The 21,678-nt window shown below is 51.8% G+C and overlaps 1 protein-coding gene across 1 annotated transcript; it reads left to right on the forward strand.

Annotated features, from left to right (window-relative positions):
- Positions 1-241: 241 nt before the first annotated feature.
- LOC106732727 (cytokine receptor common subunit beta-like) lies at positions 242-18,700 on the forward strand. The gene is made up of 12 exons (XM_089781438.1): positions 242-1,222; positions 4,401-4,591; positions 6,020-6,183; positions 6,709-6,880; positions 8,084-8,219; positions 8,310-8,470; positions 8,868-9,013; positions 9,117-9,291; positions 12,158-12,248; positions 12,505-12,574; positions 15,635-15,720; positions 16,764-18,700. The coding sequence occupies exons 1-12, from the start codon at positions 960-962 to the stop codon at positions 17,467-17,469; spliced, it is 2,361 nt and encodes a 786-aa protein (XP_089637564.1). The 5' UTR covers positions 242-959; the 3' UTR covers positions 17,470-18,700.
- The last annotated feature ends 2,978 nt before the right edge of the window (positions 18,701-21,678 follow it).

The following is a 21,678-nucleotide window of genomic DNA, read 5'->3' on the forward strand; positions in this document are numbered from 1 at the left end:
AATGGATGGAAAAGCAGGAGAGCATGAATGGACAAGTGGACTTTTAGGCAAATGTATGAACAAGGTGGATGGTGAGTAGATGGATGAACTGAGAGGGAAGTGCAGGGATAGACAGACTTAGCAGGTGAGTGGAGGGATAGAATGACAGGTAGATTCAGGTGGGAATGTAAGTAAACTTGGAGGAGTAGACAAATAAGAGGATGACTTTGTGTGAGGTGTGTGGGAGAGACAGAGGAGTGGCGGGGTGGGGGGGAGCAATATGTGAGAAGCAGAGAGAAAGTCCCCAGTGGCTGAACATGGTGTGACATGGCAGCTGGTGCACGGTTGCTGGTGACATCTCATGACATAGTGTAACCATCATCATAAAGCCGTTCAGGAGAAGGAATGGAGGCAGCTGGTACGGACACTCCCATTTGCAGAGCAGGTCGTCTGACCCATGATGCTATGAGGATACTCGTGCACCCCCCATGAACTTAGCGGTCAATGAGGGATCTGTATGCTCCACCCCTCCCACAATGCTAGCCAGAACTGCAAAGCCCCAGCCTTCAGAAAGCAGGGGTGAGGTCCCAAAATATCCCGAGAGTGACTGGCACATGCTGAGAGTTGAAGGAGAATGCCTGTAGAATGCGGGGGAGGGGTTGATTTGTTGTTTGGTGTTGACGGGTTTAGGGCTCGTCCTTCAAGCTTCTCTTCCCAGCCGGGTATGTCAGATACTGACACTTTGTACCTGGAAAGTGAGAGTCCCAGGTACTAACCTGAAGGCAGATGCTGGGGCTGTCAGAAAAACACTCACTAGCCCGACCCTCCTGCTAGACTCACACCAGTTGGCCTGACGGTGAATGCTCAGGGATGATTCTCTCATTACCACAGCTCCTGGTAAGCAACCCTCTTGCCCAGCCTCTGGAGTGTGAGGATTGGGGAGGGGGAAGATTTTATTCCTGATTCGGGAGCTGATTGACATGCCAGGGACTCCCCAGAGAGTTCTCCAATTCACGCGGCATTGCCCCCGCCCTTCTTACCATGGCCCCAGTGAGCACTGCCCAATGTTCCTTAATAGCCACCAGCTGCATTGTGCTTCCCTCCCCCTGTCAGAGAGCCTCCCGATGCAGAGCCTGCGCTGCTACAACGACTACAAATCCCAGATCACTTGCACATGGCAGGAGTGCAGAGCTGCACAGCGCTTCCTCAATGTGACTCTTCACCATAAGAACAGTATAAACAAGTAAGTGCCTGCCCCCTGCTCTGCCGCAGGACACGAGAGGCCTGCGGCTGCTGAACCTAAGAGCTGGGAGCACGGGCGGTTGGCAATGTAGGCAAGAGAAGACCCAAAACTGCCTACAGGTCTGTGTGCCTAAGGCTGGGGCCACCGCCAGGGAAGGCCAGGGCGTGACAGCCTGGCTCCGCCCAGCCACCGGGGAAGGCAGAGGCCTCAGCACGGTAACCTCTGCTCTCCCCTCCACCACTGGGGAGGGCCAGGCAGAGGCTGCAGCACGGCAGCCCCAGCTCTCCACAGGGTTGCCTGGTAGGGCCAGCCTGGGAGTGGGTGGGGCTTGTCTCCAGGGGCGGAGCCTTGGGCAGATGGAGTAGGGCTGAGGCTTGCCTTCCCTAGCTGGGCTTTCACCCAACACCCATGGGTGGGAGTGAGAGGAAGGACAGGGAGCCGAGCCGACAGATTGAAGAGCACTTGGGCAGGACCTGATACAGGGTGGAACTTGGTGACTCTTTTGGAGCTACACTGGGAGGATGGGGAGATACAGGAGGTTGCATTATTCAGTTTGTTTTAATTACCTTTCCTATCTCTCTCCCTTATTTTTCTGGGGATCCCAGGTGTGAGTGATGGCAGGGCCTGTTAAATCACAGCACCTAGAGTGGAGAAAGTCACATTACTGGGGTGACCTATTTATTTATGTTGAATATGGGACATCTGGTAAAAATGTTCCAATTCACGTGAGTTCAATGGCAATCAGTCTGAACTCTGCAGTAGCCTCCTACCCCAATATGCTATTAAAATTCTAGGGCCCAGCAGAAGAGGGGAGCTGGACCAGGGTGAGGGGAAGAGCTCAGGCATAGGCATATTATGACTTCTATTTGGGGTGCAGGAAACAGCAGGGCTCGAGCCAGCTCCATATGTCAGGTTAGGGAGGCCGTGCTACCTTTGTCCCCCAATTCACCTCAGCAGGCCACCCATCCTGTCTTGGTTGTGGTGGGAATGGTGGCTCAACCAAAAATTATAACTCAAAGTTGGAGGCAGGGGCTCAGCTCAAAAAGTTTGAAAACAGTTCAGGGTGCAGGGAGGGGGTATCTCAAGATGTACAAAGAGGTGCAGTTAAGGGCTGTGTGTGGGCTGGTGGGTAGCTGTGGGCTGTGTGCAGACGGGATAGCTCAGGGTATGTCTACACTACCCTCCTAGTTCGAACTAGGAGGGTAATGTAGGCATACCGCACTTGCAAACGAAGCCCGGGATTTGAATTTCATTCCACGAGGAGTAACGGTAGTTCGAACTAGGAAGCCTAGTTCGAACTACCTAGTTCGTGCCCCGTGTAGCCGCGCTGCACGGGGTTCGAACCAGCGGGGTTTTAAAAATGGCAGCGCCCGGCTTATGCAAATGAAGCCCGGGAAATTCAAATCCCGGGCTTCATTTGCAAGTGCGGTATGCCTACATTACCCCGCTAGTTCGAACTAACGGGGTAGTATAGACATACCCTCAGGGAGCAGGGAAGGTGTAGCTAGGGGCCGTGTGCAGACAGGGGGTAGTTCAGGGAGCAGAGAAGGTGTAGCTATGGGCTGTGTGCAGATAGGGGGTAGCTCAGGGAGCAGGGAAGGTGTAGCTATGGGCTGTGTGCAGATAGGGGGTAGCTCAGGGAGCTGGGATGGTGTAGCTAGGGGCTGTGTGCAGACGGGGTAGCTCAGGGTATGTCTACACTACCCCGCTAGTTCGAACTAGCGGGGTAATGTATGCATACCGCACTTGCTAATGAAGCCCGGGATTTGAATTTCCCGGGCTTCATTAGCATAAGCGGGGAGCCGCCATTTTTAAATCCCCGCTGCTTCGAACCCCGTGCAGCGCGGCTACACGGGGCTCAAACTAGGTAGTTCGGACTAGGTTCCTATTCCGAACTACCGTTACTCCTCGTGAAACGAGGTGTACCGGTAGTTCGGAATAGGCACCCTAGTCTGAACTACCTAGTTCGAGCCCCGTGTAGCCGCGCTGCACGGGGTTCGAAGCAGCGGGGATTTAAAAATGGCGGCTCCCCGCTTATGCTAATGAAGCCCGGGAAATTCAAATCCCGGGCTTCATTAGCAAGTGCAGTATGCATACATTACCCCGCTAGTTCGAACTAGCGGGGTAGTGTAGACATACTCTCAGGGAGCAGGGAAGGTGTAGCTAGGGGCTGTGTGCAGATAGGGGGTAGCTCAGGGAGCTGGGAAGGTGTAGCTAGGGGCCGTGTGCAGACGGGGTAGCTCAGGGAGCAGGGAAGGTGTAGCTAGGGGCTGTGTGCAGACGGGGTAGCTCAGGGAGCAGGGAGGGGGTAACTAGACACCGTGTGCCCAGGAGGGCTCTCCTGCAATCCCCTCCTCCCTGAGGGCTCTGCCATCCATGGACCTGGGTCCCACACCCCTGCAGCTCTCACCAGCTGTGTGAGAAAAGGGGGTTAGGAGCTGAGGGACAGTTCATCCCCCTGCACCAGCAGCAGCTGCAGGAGGAGAGGAGGGAACAGCAACGCTGCCTGTGCCATGGCACCCGCCAAAGCAGCTGCCCTGCGCTGCCAAGCTCTGGCTTCCCACCTGCAAGCTGGCCAACGGGCAGGGACAGAAGGTGTGGGTGTGGGCATGTGGGGCTGTCCATGGGCTGCCCTGCAGCTGCACTGCTGAGTGCTGGGACTGAGAATGCAGGGCAACATCCCGGTGCCCTCCAGCTCTGCCCATGAGCTCAGCAGGCTTCTGCCACAGGGAGTGCGCTGGGGATCCAGGATCCTGCCAGGCTCCTCCCAGCTTCAGCAGAGGGAGGGGCGATGATTGTGGATCAGGGTTTCAACCCCACAGCTCCCAGCTTCCGCGGCAAGAAAGTGGGGGAACGCCAAGCATGGGGCTTCAGCCCAGTGGTGAGCACTGGGGATCAAGGTTTCAGCCCCACAGCTCCTGCTTTAGCCCCAGGGGGAACGCCAGGGCTCAGGCTTTGGGTTTCAGCATCAGCACCCAGTGATCCCTCCCAAATGCCTTTCAGATTCACCCCCTACCCACACACATACGGCTGCCTCTCCTCCTACCTGACGTTGCCTCTTCCCACCCAGCCTAAGGCCACTTCATGTTCTCACAGGCCAGCCACTGCCTACCCACCAGTATCTAAGTCTACTACTGTATCTACGTCAGTTGCTCCCTACTCTCTTCTCTGCACATAGGACAAGCACACCAGTCCCATGTGAACGTCAGGAAGCCAAGGGATTGCTGGTTTGCCAGGACTCCTGTATCTGTTGGATCTGCCACAGGAAAAGCACCCTTTTTACAATTCAGGAAAAACACAATTTCACTTTCAAACCTGATCGGTTGCTGCAGGCCAAGCTGAACATCAGCCTCTTCCAGAATGATAAAGGCAAGACCCCACCGCTAGCTTCAACTCTTGGTTTTTTGAGCCTCTGAAATGAATACTTTTTCCTCCACACAGGTCTTCCCCCCTCCAATCCTAACCAAGAATCCTGATCCCAAGTCAGAGTGGGTTGGTCGAAATCAAACCCATTTAAATTTTAATCATGATACAAATCAGCAAGCAGCAAACCTTGCTTTAAATCCTCCATTTGAATTTTTGTTTTGTATTTGTACTTTCCAGTTATTTTTCTCAAAAGATGTTGATTTTCATTATTTGGTAACTATTAACATGTGTTGCTTTGCAACTAAACATAGCCTTTCAAAAGGTAACAGATGTAGTAATCTGTCAGCACTGAATATCTTTTAGGGCTAATCCCAGGTTAACCCTAGGGAACCTCTGCTTTTGTTTCTTAGCTCCATCCCTTGCCAGATTCAGAACAGCAGAGATGAAAAACCTTCCTTTCCACTATATTTATTTCCCTCCTCCAGCATGGAACGTAGTCTTCTGCTCCAATTTCTCTATAAGCGGACAGGGCAATCAGCACATTTTGTCCTACAATGGTTCACTAAATGTTGACAGTCCGCCTGCATAGGCAAGGGAAGCCACCCTTCTCATCTGAGCACACTAGTTCAGAGGAGATACCTTTATAATTATACCTTACAGCAGGGCAACTCAACTTTGGAAGCTCCAGGGGTCACAGTGATACTCACAGCACATGCTAAGGGCCGCAACTTAAGTGTGGTTGCATATCTATGCAAATATATGCAAATAGTTTCTTTCACATTGACGGGCATAAATACGAAGATTAAGGCAAGACTATACAACACGCAGGCCCCATTTCAGTCAGTTCTGCCAATATTAATAAAATGCAATACTTACCCAATTTCTACCCATGTGACAGCACTTTTAATGAGCAATGACAGTCCAGGAATTTAACTGCTAAAATGCATATCAAAAGAAGACCATTATATTGGCAACTTTTTTGTTTTGGCTCCCACCTGCAGGCCACGTGTTAAGCCCCGCATAAACCCAAACTGCACCACTGGCTGCAAATAAATGGGCCGTGGGCTGTGGACCACGTGCAGACTGGGAGAAGAAAACAAGCTGTCCTGCTTTTTCGACTCCAGTTGGTTTCTTAATGTGGAGTGAAATGAACTAGTTGAATAAAGAGGAAGGAAGAAAATATTTTCTAGGTACCAACACAAGAAGCTACTATTGTTAAAAGCTGCTTTTAGCACTGTAACAAATTCTAAATCCCGATTCCTAATTACTGAATTCCTCCAGTTCAGTGGTCTGCCAGTCTTTAAAACTTAGCAATAAATATGTGTTGGGAAGATTTGTTTCCTTCCTTATGGAGATAAGACTTAGAAAGGTCCTCTGCCCTCTCCCCATCCACTAATAACCACAACCCGTGTTGTCCCTTCCCATTTCCAGACAAGCTTCTCCTTCATCAGATGCACCGGATCAATGTCACCAAAGCAGGGAACTTCTTGCAGGCCTGGAAAACTGCTGGCGGGAGAAAGGAAAGTGACTGGTTGGACAATGCATCGGAGCTCAATGTAACCTACAAGGGGGGGTGTCCTGCAGGTCTCAGGAAGGTAATTCATGTCTTCGTAGGACTCTTTTTGCCATGAGCTCTCCACACTAAGCTGTCCACAGTACTACCACTCTTCTGGCCAGCCACTGAGACATCATTCCTTGAGCTCCACACAGCAACCAACTGCTGTTCCATTCTCCACGTCCTTTTATATAACCCTCCTGGTCCCAGATTGGCTGCTTCTCCTGCAGCCATTCTAGCCTGCCTGGCTACTGCTGAACCCAGCCAAGCCTCTGAAACCTATCTAGACACGCTGCAGCTGGCTGTTTCTTCACCTCACGCTATCTATGCATGCCAGTCTTGCCTGGTCATGGCCAGAGATCTAACAAGTCAAAAGCAGCCTGTGCGCTAAGAGAGCAATAGGTCCAGCACAAGCAGTATCTGACTCTATCTTACCACCAGATCACAGCTCTGGCTGTGCTTGGCTAAGCAGAATTATAAAAGCAAAGGGTCCTCCTTCTACTCCCTAACAAGTCTCTCTCTCTCCACCTCCCGGAACCCCTCACTATCTCTTCCCCACTGACAGAATTCTTCCTCCGTGTCAGTTACAAGTTCCTCCGACAGCTCAGGGAAATGTGATGCCCTTGTGCCAAGCAGCACCTCCGTTGCTCATGCGGGATCCAAGCCGAGCCAAAGCAGTGGTTGGCTTGGGCAGTCCAGCGAACGGAGCCCTGCTGTGTCCCAGAATTCCCAGGAAGGTAATTCTGGAGGCTGAGGGCCCAGGGGAAGGAGGGACGTGTTAGTTACTGGCTGCAGAGGGATATTGGACTTCACTGCCAGGGGATTTGGAGGCTGAGCTAATGACATTGGGAAATTTCTGGAATGTGACGAAAATTGTGCAGTTTCACTTGTATCCTCATGTAAAGTGCATATAGTGTCGATGACAGGTAGCAAAGCAGTAGCTGTGGAGGCCACAGTGCTCTGATTATAGCAAGACAACAGATACAATTCCTGTGTTAGGAAGACAAAAGACAGAACTATGTAGCACTTTAAAGACTAACAAGATGGTTTATTAGGTGATGAGCTTTCGTGGGCCAGACCCACTTCCTCAGATCAATATGTGGAAGAAAATTGGCACAACCATATATACCAAAGTGATACAACCAAAAAAAGTGAACACATAAAATTGACAAATCAAATTATAGAACAGGGGTGCGGGGGTGAGTGGGGAAGGTTAGTGTCTGTGAGGTAATGACATTAGGGGTGATAACTGGAGGTTGATGGATTTCTGTATTCTTATCTGCTTTGTTTTAACTACCTAATCTTCAGGTGCTCACTGATTCCCAGTTCTGCCTTCCTGTCTTTCCCTTTGATATTTCCATACCTCTGCTCCTTGTTTCCCGCCCCTCCCACCTCTTTCTCCCCACCCCCTCCCTCCTATTTATTTGGGTCTGCACATCCTAAACTCAAAACTCCGGTCATCTGAAGAAGTGGGCTGTGCCCATGAAGGCTCATGACACCATCTACATGTTTTGTTAGTCTATAAAGTGCTACCAGACTATTTGTTGTTTTTTAAGTTTATAGAAACCTGAGTGCTATACTGGCAGTGCTATACTGGCACAAACTTCTTCCACACACTTCACCTACCATTGCACCTCAGAGCAGGCAACTGAATGGAGCCCTCAGGTGTGTCAGCTGGGCTCAGCCTCTCAGCAATAAGGCCAATGGCTATGGTGGTTTTGGGGATGTGGGCTCAAGAGAGGTCAGTCTGCCAGTTTCTTGCGATGGGAGGATTGCATCCCCCGAATGAGTGGACCAGTCTAATGCTCTTGACTACCCTATAGAACCCTGAAATTAAAAGGATTCCCTTCCTCCCTCAATCCACAGTCAGTCCCTACTTCATCCACTGTCCTCCCACCCTGCCCCTCCCAGACGTACACTAACCACTGGCTCCTCACTAGGGGATGAGGCTCAGCCCAAGAACCTTCGCTGCCTCTTCAATGGGCTGGATCAGCTAACGTGCAGCTGGGAAGTGAGGAGAGAGGTCGCCAGCTCTGTCTTGTTCACGCTCTTCTACAGAGCCACGCCGGCATCACAGTAAGTGACCTTCCCTTGGCAGCGTGTGTCTGTCCCCCTGTGTCTGACCATCCCTCCTGCTCGCTCAGGCCTCGCTGCTCTCTCCCCCAGGGAGACGGAATGCTCTCCAGTGCACGAGGAGGAATTGCCTCACAGCCCCTACCTCTTCCAGAGCTGTGAGATCAACGTCACCAACGCCAGCATCCTGAGCCAGTACCTCATAACTGTCCGGCCCAAGGAGGAGGAGAAACTGATTGCAGCCTACAAAAACAGTGAGACCCCATCTGCATACTCTGCCCTGGCTCACCTGGGGCTCTCTCATCTGGCCTAGGAAACGCTTGGGTTGGCAGAGAGGTGCAATGGTTAACAGAACAGCTAGAGTGTGATGTGTGGGGTGGGGTGGACAGGTGGCTGGTAAAGGAAGCTCCTAGCACTGGAGCTCCCCACCGGCACAGCACTGCTGTGAGGAGGTACAGAATGGGGGTGTGAGGGCAGATATGTCAGCCGGAGCCACAGGCTCTTAGCAATCCTTGGTGCTAATCTGCTGAGGCAGCAAGTTGTGCACCAGCGTATCTGTAGTCCTGCCAACGGCCCTCAGTGGGAAAGGGCAAGGGCAGGGAGACAGGCTGGGGGATGGATGCATGTTCCAAAGTGTTGTTTGTGTTCTAGTCAAGCCGCTTGCGCCTGTCAACGTGACAGTGACAAAGACGAAAGACGAGGACTATGAGCTGAGGTGGACCAAACAGGCTCTAAGCTTTGACCATATAACCCAGATATATGAATTCCAGTACTGGAAGACTACAGACCCCGAGGAGGTAGGTGATGTTACTGCTGGGAGTCCAGGACTCCTGGAAGGTGGGTGGATGGGATAGAAAGTTCCTCACTCCTCTTCCATCTTTTCTCCTCCTCTCTTCCCAGAATGCACAGTGTGTAAGCATCAGCAATGACAAGCCTCCCATCACCTTCATCCTGCCAGTGCTGGAGCCCTCAACACGCTATAAAGGAAAAATGCGAGCGAGGGTGCATGCAATCTCATCCTACGAGGGGCCCTGGAGCGAGTGGAGTGAGGAGTGCACCTGGGAAACTGAGAGTGGTACATCCCAGTTGTGCTGCTGTGTTGGTGTTTGGAGGCGGGGGGGGGGGGGGGTCAGGTCCTTTGGCTCAGGTTTCAGAAGAACTGGGGTTTCATACACTTCATTAAGTTAAAAGCCTGACCAGGGTTCCCTTGCTATCTGGCTACACATTTCAGTTCCCAGGTAAGAAAATAATTGATTTATCTGAATGGAATCACAGGGCTGCCATTCTCCACAGCAACAAGAAAGCAGTATGAGAATCAGGGGTTGGTAGTGAATGAACTATGGGAAGGGGAAACAGCCAATCTACAAGGAAGCTCTGAAATATGAAGTGCCAGCATTTTCAGAACGTCTTACAGGAGTTTTAGTTCCATGCTTCCCCGAAAAATGAGGGAGGAGGGTAAACTGTAACAGAGTTGCACTCATACCCACCTCCCATGTCAACTGCGTGTGCCTGGCATTCTGTTTATGGTGGCACTTGGGTGACCCAGCCCTCCATCCGAGTCACACACAGTGTATCTGCAAAATGTAGAAGTCCAACAGGTCCTCTCTCGATCCAAGCTGAACTACAGCGATGGTTTGTCTGCGCAGTCCAGTGAACGGAGCACTGCTGTGCCCTAGAGGTCCCAGAAAGATAATTCTTGTCTCTCAGTTTGTTCCCCCCCTGGAATAGACTAGTGCCCAAAGGGCTTCCTTCCTGGAGGCAACATCTTCATCCTTTTAGGGCCCTTCTGGTTCCAGACCTTTGGCTGGGTCACTTGAGTCAAATTCTCTCTTTCTCTGGGATATCTCAGGATTCGGGCCACTTCCACCCGTGGGGATAGGAAGGGATCCAGTCCCACCCTCTACTCTTGGTCCCTGCCCTGGGACCTTGTAGGTGGCAACTGTCTGCTATGTCCATTCTGCTGCTGGGCTAATTCCCTGGGCCATTTCCACACACTCTGTATCATCTTTGCTCTTACCTCAGGGCTCTGTCTTTTTTGCCATGAGCTCTCCACACTAAGCTGTCCACAGAACTACCACTCTTCTAGCCAGCCACCCAGGCTTCACTCCACACAGCAGCTAATTATTGTTGTAGTATTAAGCTCTTTTTATATAGCCCTACTTGCCCTGTATTGGCTGCTTCTCCTGCAGCCACTCTAGTCTGCTTGGAGGACCTCTCTACTGCCCCTTTTCTGGGGAGAGGTGTGACATGATCATATGCCTACCCAGTATGGGGCCTCAGGGCCTAGACAACCCCATCACACCTATACATTGTATTTCTGCACTGCAGCCTTTGAGGAGTTCAGCTTACTTTAAAAGGAACCAGGAAGATTGGGTCCCACCGGATTTGGTCAGTCTGAACATGGGACTGGAGGCTCGTTAGAGAAATTCAGGGATCTAAGTGGAGGGCTAAAGAAGGGAAGAAATGATCCATGTGGGAAGATATTAAGGGAAGAAAGAGATCAATCAGTGGAGCTAGCTGAATTGCTCAATCTGAACTTTTTCATGTCTGATGGTAAGCAAACCTGTTGGAACCTCCAGAGGTTTCTCTGGTCATTCAGAGAAGCATTCTGTCTTGGGTGTGATGTTCAACATTTGGAATTCAGTCTGGATAACTGAGTGTTATGGCGCTGTTCCTGGTGTCTGATTGGGTTCCCAAACCAGGACAAACTGGAGCTATAGCCTTAATTGTGAATTTTCAGGCTCTCAAATGTTTGTGTTTCTTGTAAATTTACACTTAACCGCAAGTCTCCTAGCATGTCTAATGACTGGTATGTTTTTTTCTTTTTTGTTGATATCTGCAATGTTTTTGTAAAGATATTTCACCCTGAAGTTCTCTCAGTCTGAACTTAACTTTAACAAAGTATTTGATGTGGTGATTTCTTCAGGGTTTTTTTTTTTTTTTTTTTTTTTTTTTTTTTTTTTAATATTCCTAGCTTGGGACTAAAAAAAGTAGGGGCTTGTGGATCATATCTCCTTTGGGGCTGACCTAATGAAATCTATAGAGGGAAACGCCAGTGCTACATGACCTCCTGGGAGACCCTAAATTTGAAATTGTGAATGTTTCTTGAGAACATATGAGGTCTATGGGCATATGAGCACTCAACTAAATGCAAGCCAAGCACCAGATATTTGTACACACATAAATTGTTTGTCCAGAAGTTCATGGGAAACCCAACAAAAAGAGCCCAGACCAGATCAAACCATGAGTTGAATTTAGCAAATGTGTTCACAGATTCATTGTCCTGAGGTCACATTGGCTGCGTCTAGACTGGCAAGTTTTTCCGCAAGAGCAGCTGCTTTTGTGGAAAAATTTGCCAGCTGTCTACACTGACTGCTTGAATTTCTGCAAGAACACTGACTTCCTTCTGTCTGAAATCAGTGCTTCTTGCGGAAATACTGTGCTGCTCCCATTCGGGCAAAAGTCCTTTTGCGCAAAGCTTTTGTGCAAAAGGGCCAGTGTAGACAGCTCAGATTTGTTTTGCACAAAAAAGCCGCGATCGAGAAAATGGCGATCGGGGCTTTTTTGCGCAAAAGCACGTCTAGATTGGCACGGATGCTTTTCCGCAAAAAGTGCTTTTGTGGAAAAGCGTCCGTGCCAATCTAGACGCTCTTTTCTGCAAATGCTCTTAACGGAAAACTTTTCCATTAAAAGCATTTGCGGAAAATCATGCCAGTCTAGACGTAGCCATCTAGTCTATCCCACAAGAGAAACTATTCCATGATCTTAACAGACCTCAGTCAGGAGGACGTGTGATGTGATAGGCAGCCTACATTTTCCTGAGCTCAATATTATCCCTCAAGAGTATCCAGAACAAAAGGGTCCATATTGAATTAAGCAATTTCCGGTTGTTCTCATACTCTCTCTCTCTCTCTCTCTCTCTCTCTTATTTATCTGCTCAGCCTTGTCACCACTGTTACTCCCACTGTTGGTTCCAGTCTTCACCATCATGCTGATCACATTTACCTGGTGGGGCTGTAGTGGCCTACTGCGGTAAGTCTGCGCTGGGAGTGGGAGATACGTTGGTAGAGCGAGTGCAGGGAGGGACAGAGAACAGGTGCTGCATGGGCATATGCCTATCCTTGATCTAGGACTTTGTTCAGCCGTGAATATGTCTGGGGCGCAGAGCAGAGCTCTCTCCATGTCGGGCTGCATTTTAAGTATAGGGCTTTCGGGACCTCTGTGTTGACAAGAGGCTCAGGGTAAGGCTGTGTCTGGTGACCCTGCAAACTCTGTCTTGTTTTTGCAGTAAGAAGAAAAAGTGGGAAGAAAAGATTCCAAATCCTAGCAAGAGTCAGGTGATCCAGAGCTACCTCCAGGTAAGGAGGAACTGACCCCACCCTGCCCAGGCTGGCTCAAGGGCAGTGGAAGCTCTGTATGGACCAAAGAAAGGGGGCGTACTGCCCTGGGGTTTATTGAGGAATGTGTGGCTGCTCACCCATGTGAGCTCTGTACAATCTGATCAAACCACTGCTCCCCCAACAGGGATGGAAGACCAGTGTGGGGCAAAGCAGAAACAGTGGATAGAATCATTGGGCTCTCACATCTCTCATCCTCTCCGAGTGGCCAAAATCTGATGCTCCCTACAATGTGTCTGGTCAGGCAGGCAGCATCCTGCATAGGAAAATTACTTCCTAGGCCTTCATGCATAATGTAACTTGCAATACAACCCATGCTGTTGTGAGCCATGTCACTAGCTACCTCTTTATAAAGTCACAGCCAGTGTTCCCTGTAAGATGAGCACTTGGCCGGCCACCCAGGAGAGATTCACATGCGGCCCAGCTGATTAGCAGAGTGCCTACAGCATGTGTTTCTACTGATGGTGCATGTCTACACATGCCTCAGTGCACATAACAATATTTATTCCACACAAGGATGGAAAAAATTAGAGGGAACATTGGTCACAGCCATCTGCCTTTCTGTAGCAAGGAGGTTTCCTGTAGAGTGTGAGCAAATCTATTTCTTCTCCCTCTCCCCTCAACATGACTAGCTGTTCCATTTATTTATATGGGTAAGGGGAAAAGGAGTCACCACTCAGTCTGCCCTGTCCCTTTAGTAACAGTCTTCCAGGGCAAGCTCCCACCACGTGCATTTCTATTCCAGGGTCAGTCAGAGGGTTTCATTTGCAGGAGCACAGGCCAGTCACAGTGTTTGATTTACTCCCCTGTTGTAGCCCCAAAGGGCTGGGCCCGGTGATGGCAGGAGGCTGAGTCGTGATCCTTCCCAGCCTCGGTCCAGTTGCACTATGGTGAGCACATTTAACCAACTTGCAGGATGGAGGTACCTACCTAAGTCCCTCCCCAGGAGACGCAATCCCTCCCCAAAGTATCTTGCAGTAGCAGTGCTCCTATTCCCAAAGAGGTCAGCCACATCTATGCCAGGTGCTTCCATGGCCCCCATCAGCACAGTACTGGGTGTCTCACAACCCTGCGTGCGTTTCTCTTTGCAGTGCTCTTGTGAGGCAGGGCAGCACTATCTCCCCATTTCACAGATTCAGAACTGTGGCAAGGAGGGGAAAGGACTTGCCCAAGGGCACGCACACAGAGGAACAGGAACCTAAAGTTAGGGCTTCCACACCGGGCACTAGGCACTATTCCCCCCTCTCCCCAATTTGTTAAATCTGTCACTGTTTCTGTCCTGGAGCTGCTTGACCCACCTCCACTGGCCTTCTCGGAAGCTTTTCTGTCTCAGCCAAACCCTCTCTGCTGGGAAGAGACCAGAATTGTTGTGCTCCAAGGGAAGCGCCTCCCCTTGCCTGATACAAGGCACATTTCCATTCCCTTTGTAATGCTCCACAGCAGCCTTTTAGAGCTTTGCTCCCCACCTGACAGATCCCTCCATTACACCATTCCTGGAGGCTTGGCTGTATCAAGTAGCCACCCCAGCACACCCACTTCTGGCTGGCTGGGGCAGCTCAGCAACTTTTGCCTTAGCTTTCTGCTACTCATCTTTGGCCTATTCCAGCCATAAGAGTACCCTGGACCTCTAGTCAGACCCTGGACCGGGTCCTGCCCCTTCTGGGCAGCAGCGGCCTTTACCAAACTCCAACAGGAGTGTAAACAAAACCCTCAGCCTGGTGGGGCTCAGCTGGCCACCTTGTCCTCACAGCTTGCCTCATATGCCCTTCTTATCCCCACAGCTTATCTCTGGGCCCTGTGCTTTCTACAGCCCCACTGTCCAGGGCCTGCATGCTCCTCCCCTTCCTCAGGGCCTCAGAGAGGCTAGTGCTTGTCAGGCTCCTTTTCCCCCAGTCAGGCTTCCCCATTCAGCCCTGGCATAGCCTGTCTTCTGCCTCCCCCATCTCAGCCTCTTCTCAGGCAACTTCCCCTCCTCTCCCTTGGGTCTCCTTCCCTCAACTAAATTCACCCAGCTCTTTGTGGCCACTCCTGCTCCCCAGCTGGGCTTTATTTCTATTGAGGCCTGACCTATCTGCCAGGTTCAAGCAGGCAGATTAATTAGCCTCTCAAGCCTTTACTCTTTACAGCACCTGGAGAATCGCTAGCCCATTGCATTGTCCATCAGAGACCCTGCCTGTGAGTCTTTGTATCCTATGTATCTTTACCACAGTGTTTTACCTCACACGTGTGCAATCTGAACTGCACCTACTACTGTGTTGCTCATTCCCTTGATAGGTTCATATCCATCTGCAGATGCCCTCATGTCTGTCTGGTGCCCACTGAAACCATCTTGTGCCCCGTTCTCTCTCCAAATTCATAACCCACACACCTGCCAGGGCAGGCACCAGGCCAGCTCTGTGGTGAGCTTCTTTGTGCCCTGAGGAGCAGCTATTCCCAATGCTCCTTGTTCCCAGTTCCGTCGCTGGTTTCCATTCCACAGTCAGACTCTCTTCCTTACCCCGTGGTTTTAAGTGTCTGTCATGTTTGATGGGGTGTCCAATCAAAGGTGCTTGGAAATCCCAGGAAATGGGGTGTCCCTGGTCAGCCTGGGGGAGAGGGAAGTGCAGAGCTCTCATGCCATCCACACAGGCTGATGTCTTGGGCCCTGTCCCATTCTGTGTCGTTCCCATTATCTCCCGGGCCAGGGCTGCCATTTCGCACAGTGGCTGATTTGCTCCCCGGATGCACCTGCCCACACTGTTCCCGTGAGCTTCTCGGGCAGAACTTGCTCCCACATGTCCAGCACTGCCTGACACAGGGTGGAGTTACATGAGACAGACCTACAGTGGGGAAATGAAAGGCAGGTAGAGAATGAAATAAAACCCACCACCAGTCTCCAGGAGCAATGGTGCCCCCAGGAGGGGTTAAAGAGTTACTACAAACTGTGGTATCCCCACTGCGGGATTCCTGGCTCCCCATTGCCCTCAGAGAATCACCTTCTCTCTGCCGAGAGTGCTGTTATCGGCCCTTGTCCCTCCTCAGAAAGGACTGCTCGGGATGGGGGGCGTTGGCAAGAAGAGCCCTTCCGAGAAGACAGACCAGGCTAGCAGCATCCAAGTGCTGGAAGGGTGAGTGGTTGGTGCACAGCTTGGTGGTGTGACTCTCCGAGACATTATGTGGTGATGGGGGAATCTCAGTTCCTGTGGTGGCTGATCCCTGAGGGGATGAGGGGCAAATGTAACTGGCATAATTGATAAACCTTGGCACATCCCCCCCCCCACCACCACCACATGCCCATCTGGAAATATCCATGGATGGACTTGTAGCCCCTCGTCTCCTTGGCTGGAAATACCAGTTCCAAACCCTGCCCCTTCCTCCCTGACCTCTGGAAATGGGCTTATCTCAATGTCCTTGATTTCCCAATCGGGAAATGCAGGTGAATAAGCACCCTCAGCACACATGCATTTAGCCCCCCATCTCCCTGTCATCTGGCAGTGAGGCCCATGCCACCCCTGTGGCCATTTCTGGCTCTGGCAGCTTACAAGAGCCGGGGGGCAGCTGCAGTAGGGCAAAGGATAATTCCCCCATTGCAGGAGAAATGTGGAGCCAATGTAAACGTACCTTACAGTGTGTCAAGGTGGATGCCTGCCCAAACACCACTGGTGATTTTTGCAAAGTTCAGGCCGTTGTTTGTATTTGTTTGAGCTAATCTCCCCCGTTGCCTGCCTCCTCCCTTCACCAGCTTCTACCCTCAGTGGCTGTAAGCTCCTTGGGGGCAGGGACCACGTCTTTTTATATTCTCAGCCAAGTGCCATGAAAAGTCTGGTGCTATATAAGTGTGGGGGGAAGGGCAGGAGGGAGGTCAGCAAGGTCTCTGAAGGGGGATGTGCTACTTGGGCTCCCTATGCTCCAGAAACCTAGAAACTGCCAGACTGAGTCCCACCAAGAGTACATCTAGTCCAGTATCCTGCCAAGTGCCTGTTGCTTCAGAGGGAGGTGCAAGAACTCTGCCATAGGCACTTATGGGATAATCTGCCCTCAGGGAAAGATTCCTGCTAATCCCAGGAGACCTTTCTCCCAGGGGGCCCTCAGCTCTACTCGCTGTCTGTGTGGTGCTCTCTGCTGGGTGACTCCTCTGTCTCCTCTTGTTCTCCACCCCACCCCCTTGCAGATTGATGAAGGTCAGCTCAGCAGAGCTCCCTGGAGCCATGGATGAGAGGATGAAGTGCTTCCTCAGTGCGCTGGACTCAGAGAACCCGTATCAAACACTGGAAACGGCAGCTCCTGCTCCACCTCCCTCAGCCCCGGCTGGCTGCCGTTCGAGTCAGGCCACCAGTCAGCTAGTGATGCCCGCCATGCACCCCTGCAGGAGCAGTGCTGAGATCCCTGCGTCTCAGGCCCCCATGTCCTGCTTTGACTTCAATGGTCCCTACTTGCACCTCCCCCACGAGTGTTCCCTGCCTGACGTTCCTCAGCACTCGGACGCTGCTCCATTCCTCAGCAGGGGGAGGCTGGTGTCGCTGGAGTATGTGTCCCTGCCCGAGGGGTCCAATTCCCAGACCCCGCTAGCAGGGGAGGCGAGAGGAGCAGCTCAGCTCCGCCCCGTCTCGCGGCCTGCTCAGGAAGAGATAAAGCAGCCACCTGCTGGAGGGCAAGAAGGGCCACAAGGCCAGTGCAAGGGGACTGCGGAAGCGGTGCAAGGGGACGCCGAAGGTCAGAGGTCACTGACTGCTGCCACCCCAAACAACTCCTGTCAGAAATGGCCAATGGGATACGTCACCACAGAAGGTCTGTCACTGATGCCAGCAAGTGACTCTGCTCATCTCTCCCTTGCACAGGCCCCACTGGGGGGGTGCTCAGAGATGTTGGAGTGTTGATGTCCAGCCCATGCCTGCCCCATGCTACAGAGCACACCCCTAGCCCTGCGCTAGCTCCTGAGAAACCTGGTGACTTTGTCCCAGTTCCCTCTCCAGCATCAGCTTCTCCCTTAGGAGCACATCAGGAAGCATTTGGGAGTTGTATGATGTTCCCCGAGGCACCCCAAGATACTCTGTGGCACCCCAGAATCCATCGTTGTTTCCTCCCCCATTCTGTCATACTTCTACTGCAGAGCCTGGGCAAGAGAGTAACATGCCCATGTTCCACCCCGATGGCACTGGGCCAGTTTTTCTACACTAGATGGAGGAATGCTGCTTCTCTCCTAGCCTCAAACCCTGTGCAGCCCATTCCACTCATCCAAACTCTGAAGTGTGATGCTTACTTCAGATGGCCACTATGGGAAGAACAAGAATCAGCTGTCAGGGCCAGGGAACTCTGCTAGCTCCATGAGAGTACTGGTGAAAACAATAGAGCTGGTGACTGGATGAGAATTCCATCATTCAAAGCATGTCACCTCTATTGCTTCCCCCAGTTCCCCACCTCCCATACACAGGAAACAAAAATTGCAGTTCTGCTTTCCAGCCTGTTGCCCTGCCAAAGGGGGTGGAAGACATTGATCATCACCACGTCCTCTTCAGCTGTATTAGTATATTTGGATACCGAAAGCAGGAAATACACCAGCCTTGGAGTGATCTGTATGTTACACACAGAGTAAGCCCCCTGCCATTACCGTGTTAATCTTGCTATGGTTCTAGGGCAGAACATAATGTTGAGTTGAATAAAAATTTCCTATCATGGATGATCAAAGTTCATGTCACGGATAAGATGATGACACGAGCCCCTGGAATGAAATGTCTCCCATTCTTAAAACAGATCTAGCTTATTTAGAGATATAAATGTCATCCGGGACTCGGGAGATCCGGTATTGGAAGGGTGTAGGTACGAAAGAGGGACTGAAATTGCGGAGAATGGGACTTTGACATTACACTCCATAGTCTTTATGAAATACTAGCCAATTAGCCTGTCATAAGATGAGATTTTCAGGTCTTCTCTCCTGAGCTCTCTCGCTCTGTCTCTCTCTCTCTATCTCTCCTCATACTGCCTTCCCCTCTCTCTCTCAGCTCTCCTCCATCTCCTGCCTCTCTCTCCGTCTCTTTCTTTCTCTTCTCCTCCTCCTCCTGCCTCTCTCTCCCTTCCGTCTCTCCCCTTCCCCTTCCTCTTTCCCTTCCCCTTCCCTCCTGCCGTGGCGCTTGGCTGAGTGCTGCCTGCTCAGCTGGGCTGCCGTGAAGGAGGGGGGCGGGGCAGTGACCTACACAGCCAGGGGTGGGGCCATGTAGGTCACCGCTCTCCCTTCGTCTCCCACCCCGGGGGAGCCCAAACAGCCCCTTGTGCTGCTGGCTCCCCTGGCGGCCCGGCTGAGGGGCGCAGCACTCAGCTGAGTGGCACAGCGGGAGGGGAAGGGGACGGTGACGTACCCGGCCCCACCCCCTGGCCATGTACGTCACCATGCCCTTCCCCTCCCTCTGTGGCAGCTCAGGGCGGTGATGTACCGCCGTTTGGGGTCTGCTGGGGCCCAGCTGAGTGGCGCAGCACTGGGCCAAACCACCAGGGAGAGAGGGAAAGGGGGGCGGGGCATGGACGTACATGGCCAGGGGGCGTGGCCGTGTACGTCAGCATTACAGACACACAGACAATGGGCTACTATATATATGTTTATGATATGAATATGGCATTACTAAGATATGTTTTATGCAAGATAACGCATGTAAGGTATCATTGCAAAGGTTATGATTTACTGAATATGACTGTGACGGGGCAGAGGCGCCACGCACTAAGGGCCCCCGGGTGACTGCCTCTTTAGCGGCTCTCGGGGGAAAGCTGGGGAGCCCTGAGCGGAGCAAGCCGCGAACGTCCACCCGTGCGGCGCCCGCACAAGCCGCAAACCGCTGCCCCAGCTGCTGTTCGGCGGCGGCGCGCCGGCCGGGAATGCCAGGGATCCCCTGGGATGTCACCAGTCTGGTGACATCACCGGCGAGGCATGGCGCCGGATCAGAAACGCGCCCCTGCCACGCCAGGCAGGGCCATGCTGGCAGGACGCGGCGCGGGAATTTAAATGCTCATCAGGAGCGAGACGAGGAAGAAGTACCAAGAGCTTCCTCCCCCTGTGGAAGCTGACAAATGGGCCCCAAGCCGAGAAGGTAAGCCCCAACTCGGCGGGCCAGACCTGCGTGGGGAGAGGAAGCAGCCCAGGGAGGGTGAAGGGAGCCTGTGGACTGGCGTGTTTCGGCCACAGCCTCGCCAGTCAGACTGGACGAGAATCACGTCCGAGTCCTTAGGGCTCTGGGCTGGGGTCCGTGATAGGGGGTGGGCCCGGACCCCCCTCTCCCCATCGCGAGTGGCGAAGCCTCCGGCATCTCGGCGGAGACCCGGGGGAGTGACAGTACAATTAACTTGGGGGTGATCTTGGGGGTGTTGGGATCATGGGACAAGGGTAACCGAAGGGGGGATAACAGACAGACCCCCGAGGGTGATGGGGGGCACGTTTACAATGACCATCCTCCTTGTAGGCATGTATCATTTGTGTACCTAAAGTTAGGAATATTGACTAAAGTATCTGTATTTCAGCTATGCTTTGTTGGGTAATACCCACTGCTAGCACTTCACGTGTTATAATGGAAAAACCAGACCGGGCTGATGGCCCATCAGTATGGGGAAGGGACTGGAAAAAGGCTTGGCCTTCCTGTGGATGCTCCACGCTGTCACTGAAGATGGGTCTACATTATACAGCTTTTAGCAACAAGCCTGTTGACATGGCCAGGTCACTAAAAACTGGCACGTGTGAATGCTTTTTGTTGGTACTTTTGCCAACAAAATTCTCACCTCCCCCCTCCCCCAATGAACAGCAGGAAAACGCTCTGCAGAATAATGTGCTTAGAAAAATGATGAAGAAGGACCCATCACCAGGACACATAAACCTAGATTGGAGAAAAGCCTGGAGAACATTACTGCAGGAAAAACCAGGGGGAAGAGGCACTTAAGATAGACAAGCCATAATATAATTGGTCTCTTCTATCTCTAATTCTGAGCCATGTGGATCACTTGTTAAGCTTGGCACAAGCAAACTGTATGCTCCTTAATGCAGCTAAAATGTACATGTATATATATACCTGGGAGCAAAGATGACAGGCCATGGGAGAAAAGTGAATTAATTGCTCTTGAAAGCAAATGGCCCAGCGCACTGCCTCAGACTGACCAGAGAGGAAGTAAATGCCATCCAAGCGTTCTCAGCCCAACTCATTCCTGACTTGCTAATCCAGGCCCAGACCTTTTGCGAAGAGACACGACCCTGTGTGTGCCATTGTGGGCTGTGGTTTTGTTATGTGTCTATATAGGCATTAGAATGGGACCATATAACTCCATGGATTAGCTCAGCCCATGCACCCAGGTGCCTGGATGTGCATCAACTCATTGCACATCCCCAGACGCCCTGTTTTCTGTATCCCAAATAATCTATATGAGGCTGATCCCAGTGCCCATTGACATGATCTGAGTCTTTCCACTGGGGTCCTTGTGTTTTGCAGGAGGCCTAATTAGTGAAGCAAACAAAGCTCGTCAGGAGCACGGACCCCTGTCATCTTGGCACAGCAACAAACCAGGGCCAGGCCAGTGGACCCAAACCTCCCATTCTTTGCAACCCCAAGACCCAGAGCAATAATGTTGGGGAGTACACCTTCCCCCCCCCCCCTGCCCCCACCAGCTGCCTTTCACCTCTGCTCTGTTCATTTTGTCCTTATTTATATTGTGGTAGCACCTCAGGGGAGCCGCATTGGCCTAGGCGCTGTACGTACACATAGGGTGTCTTTCTACCTGAATGGAGATGGGCCACTGCATGCTGAGGCCTGTGCTACTCCTTACTGAAGCAGAAAGAAGCCCAACAGGAGAGCGCTGTGGCCTGCATTTTGGCCTCTCGTTTCAGTCAGTGAGCAGTTATTTCTCCTGCACACCCTGTGCCCTGGAACAGCCCAACCTGCCTTGGTTAATTATAGAAGGTGGGAGACAATCCCATAGTCACTACTAGTTACATTGTAACCTCTTCAGAGTGCCAGCCCTGGAATTCCTCTGACCTAATCCCATGGGGGGAGAATGGGGAAACAGCCCTCAGTCGTACCCAGAATCAGTTCACATTTGTAGGCAAATGAATGAGCAGT

Source organism: Pelodiscus sinensis, chromosome 1 (assembly GCF_052426305.1).
Source record: "Pelodiscus sinensis isolate ZL-2025 chromosome 1, ASM5242630v1, whole genome shotgun sequence".
NCBI classification, from domain to species: Eukaryota; Metazoa; Chordata; order Testudines; family Trionychidae; genus Pelodiscus; species Pelodiscus sinensis.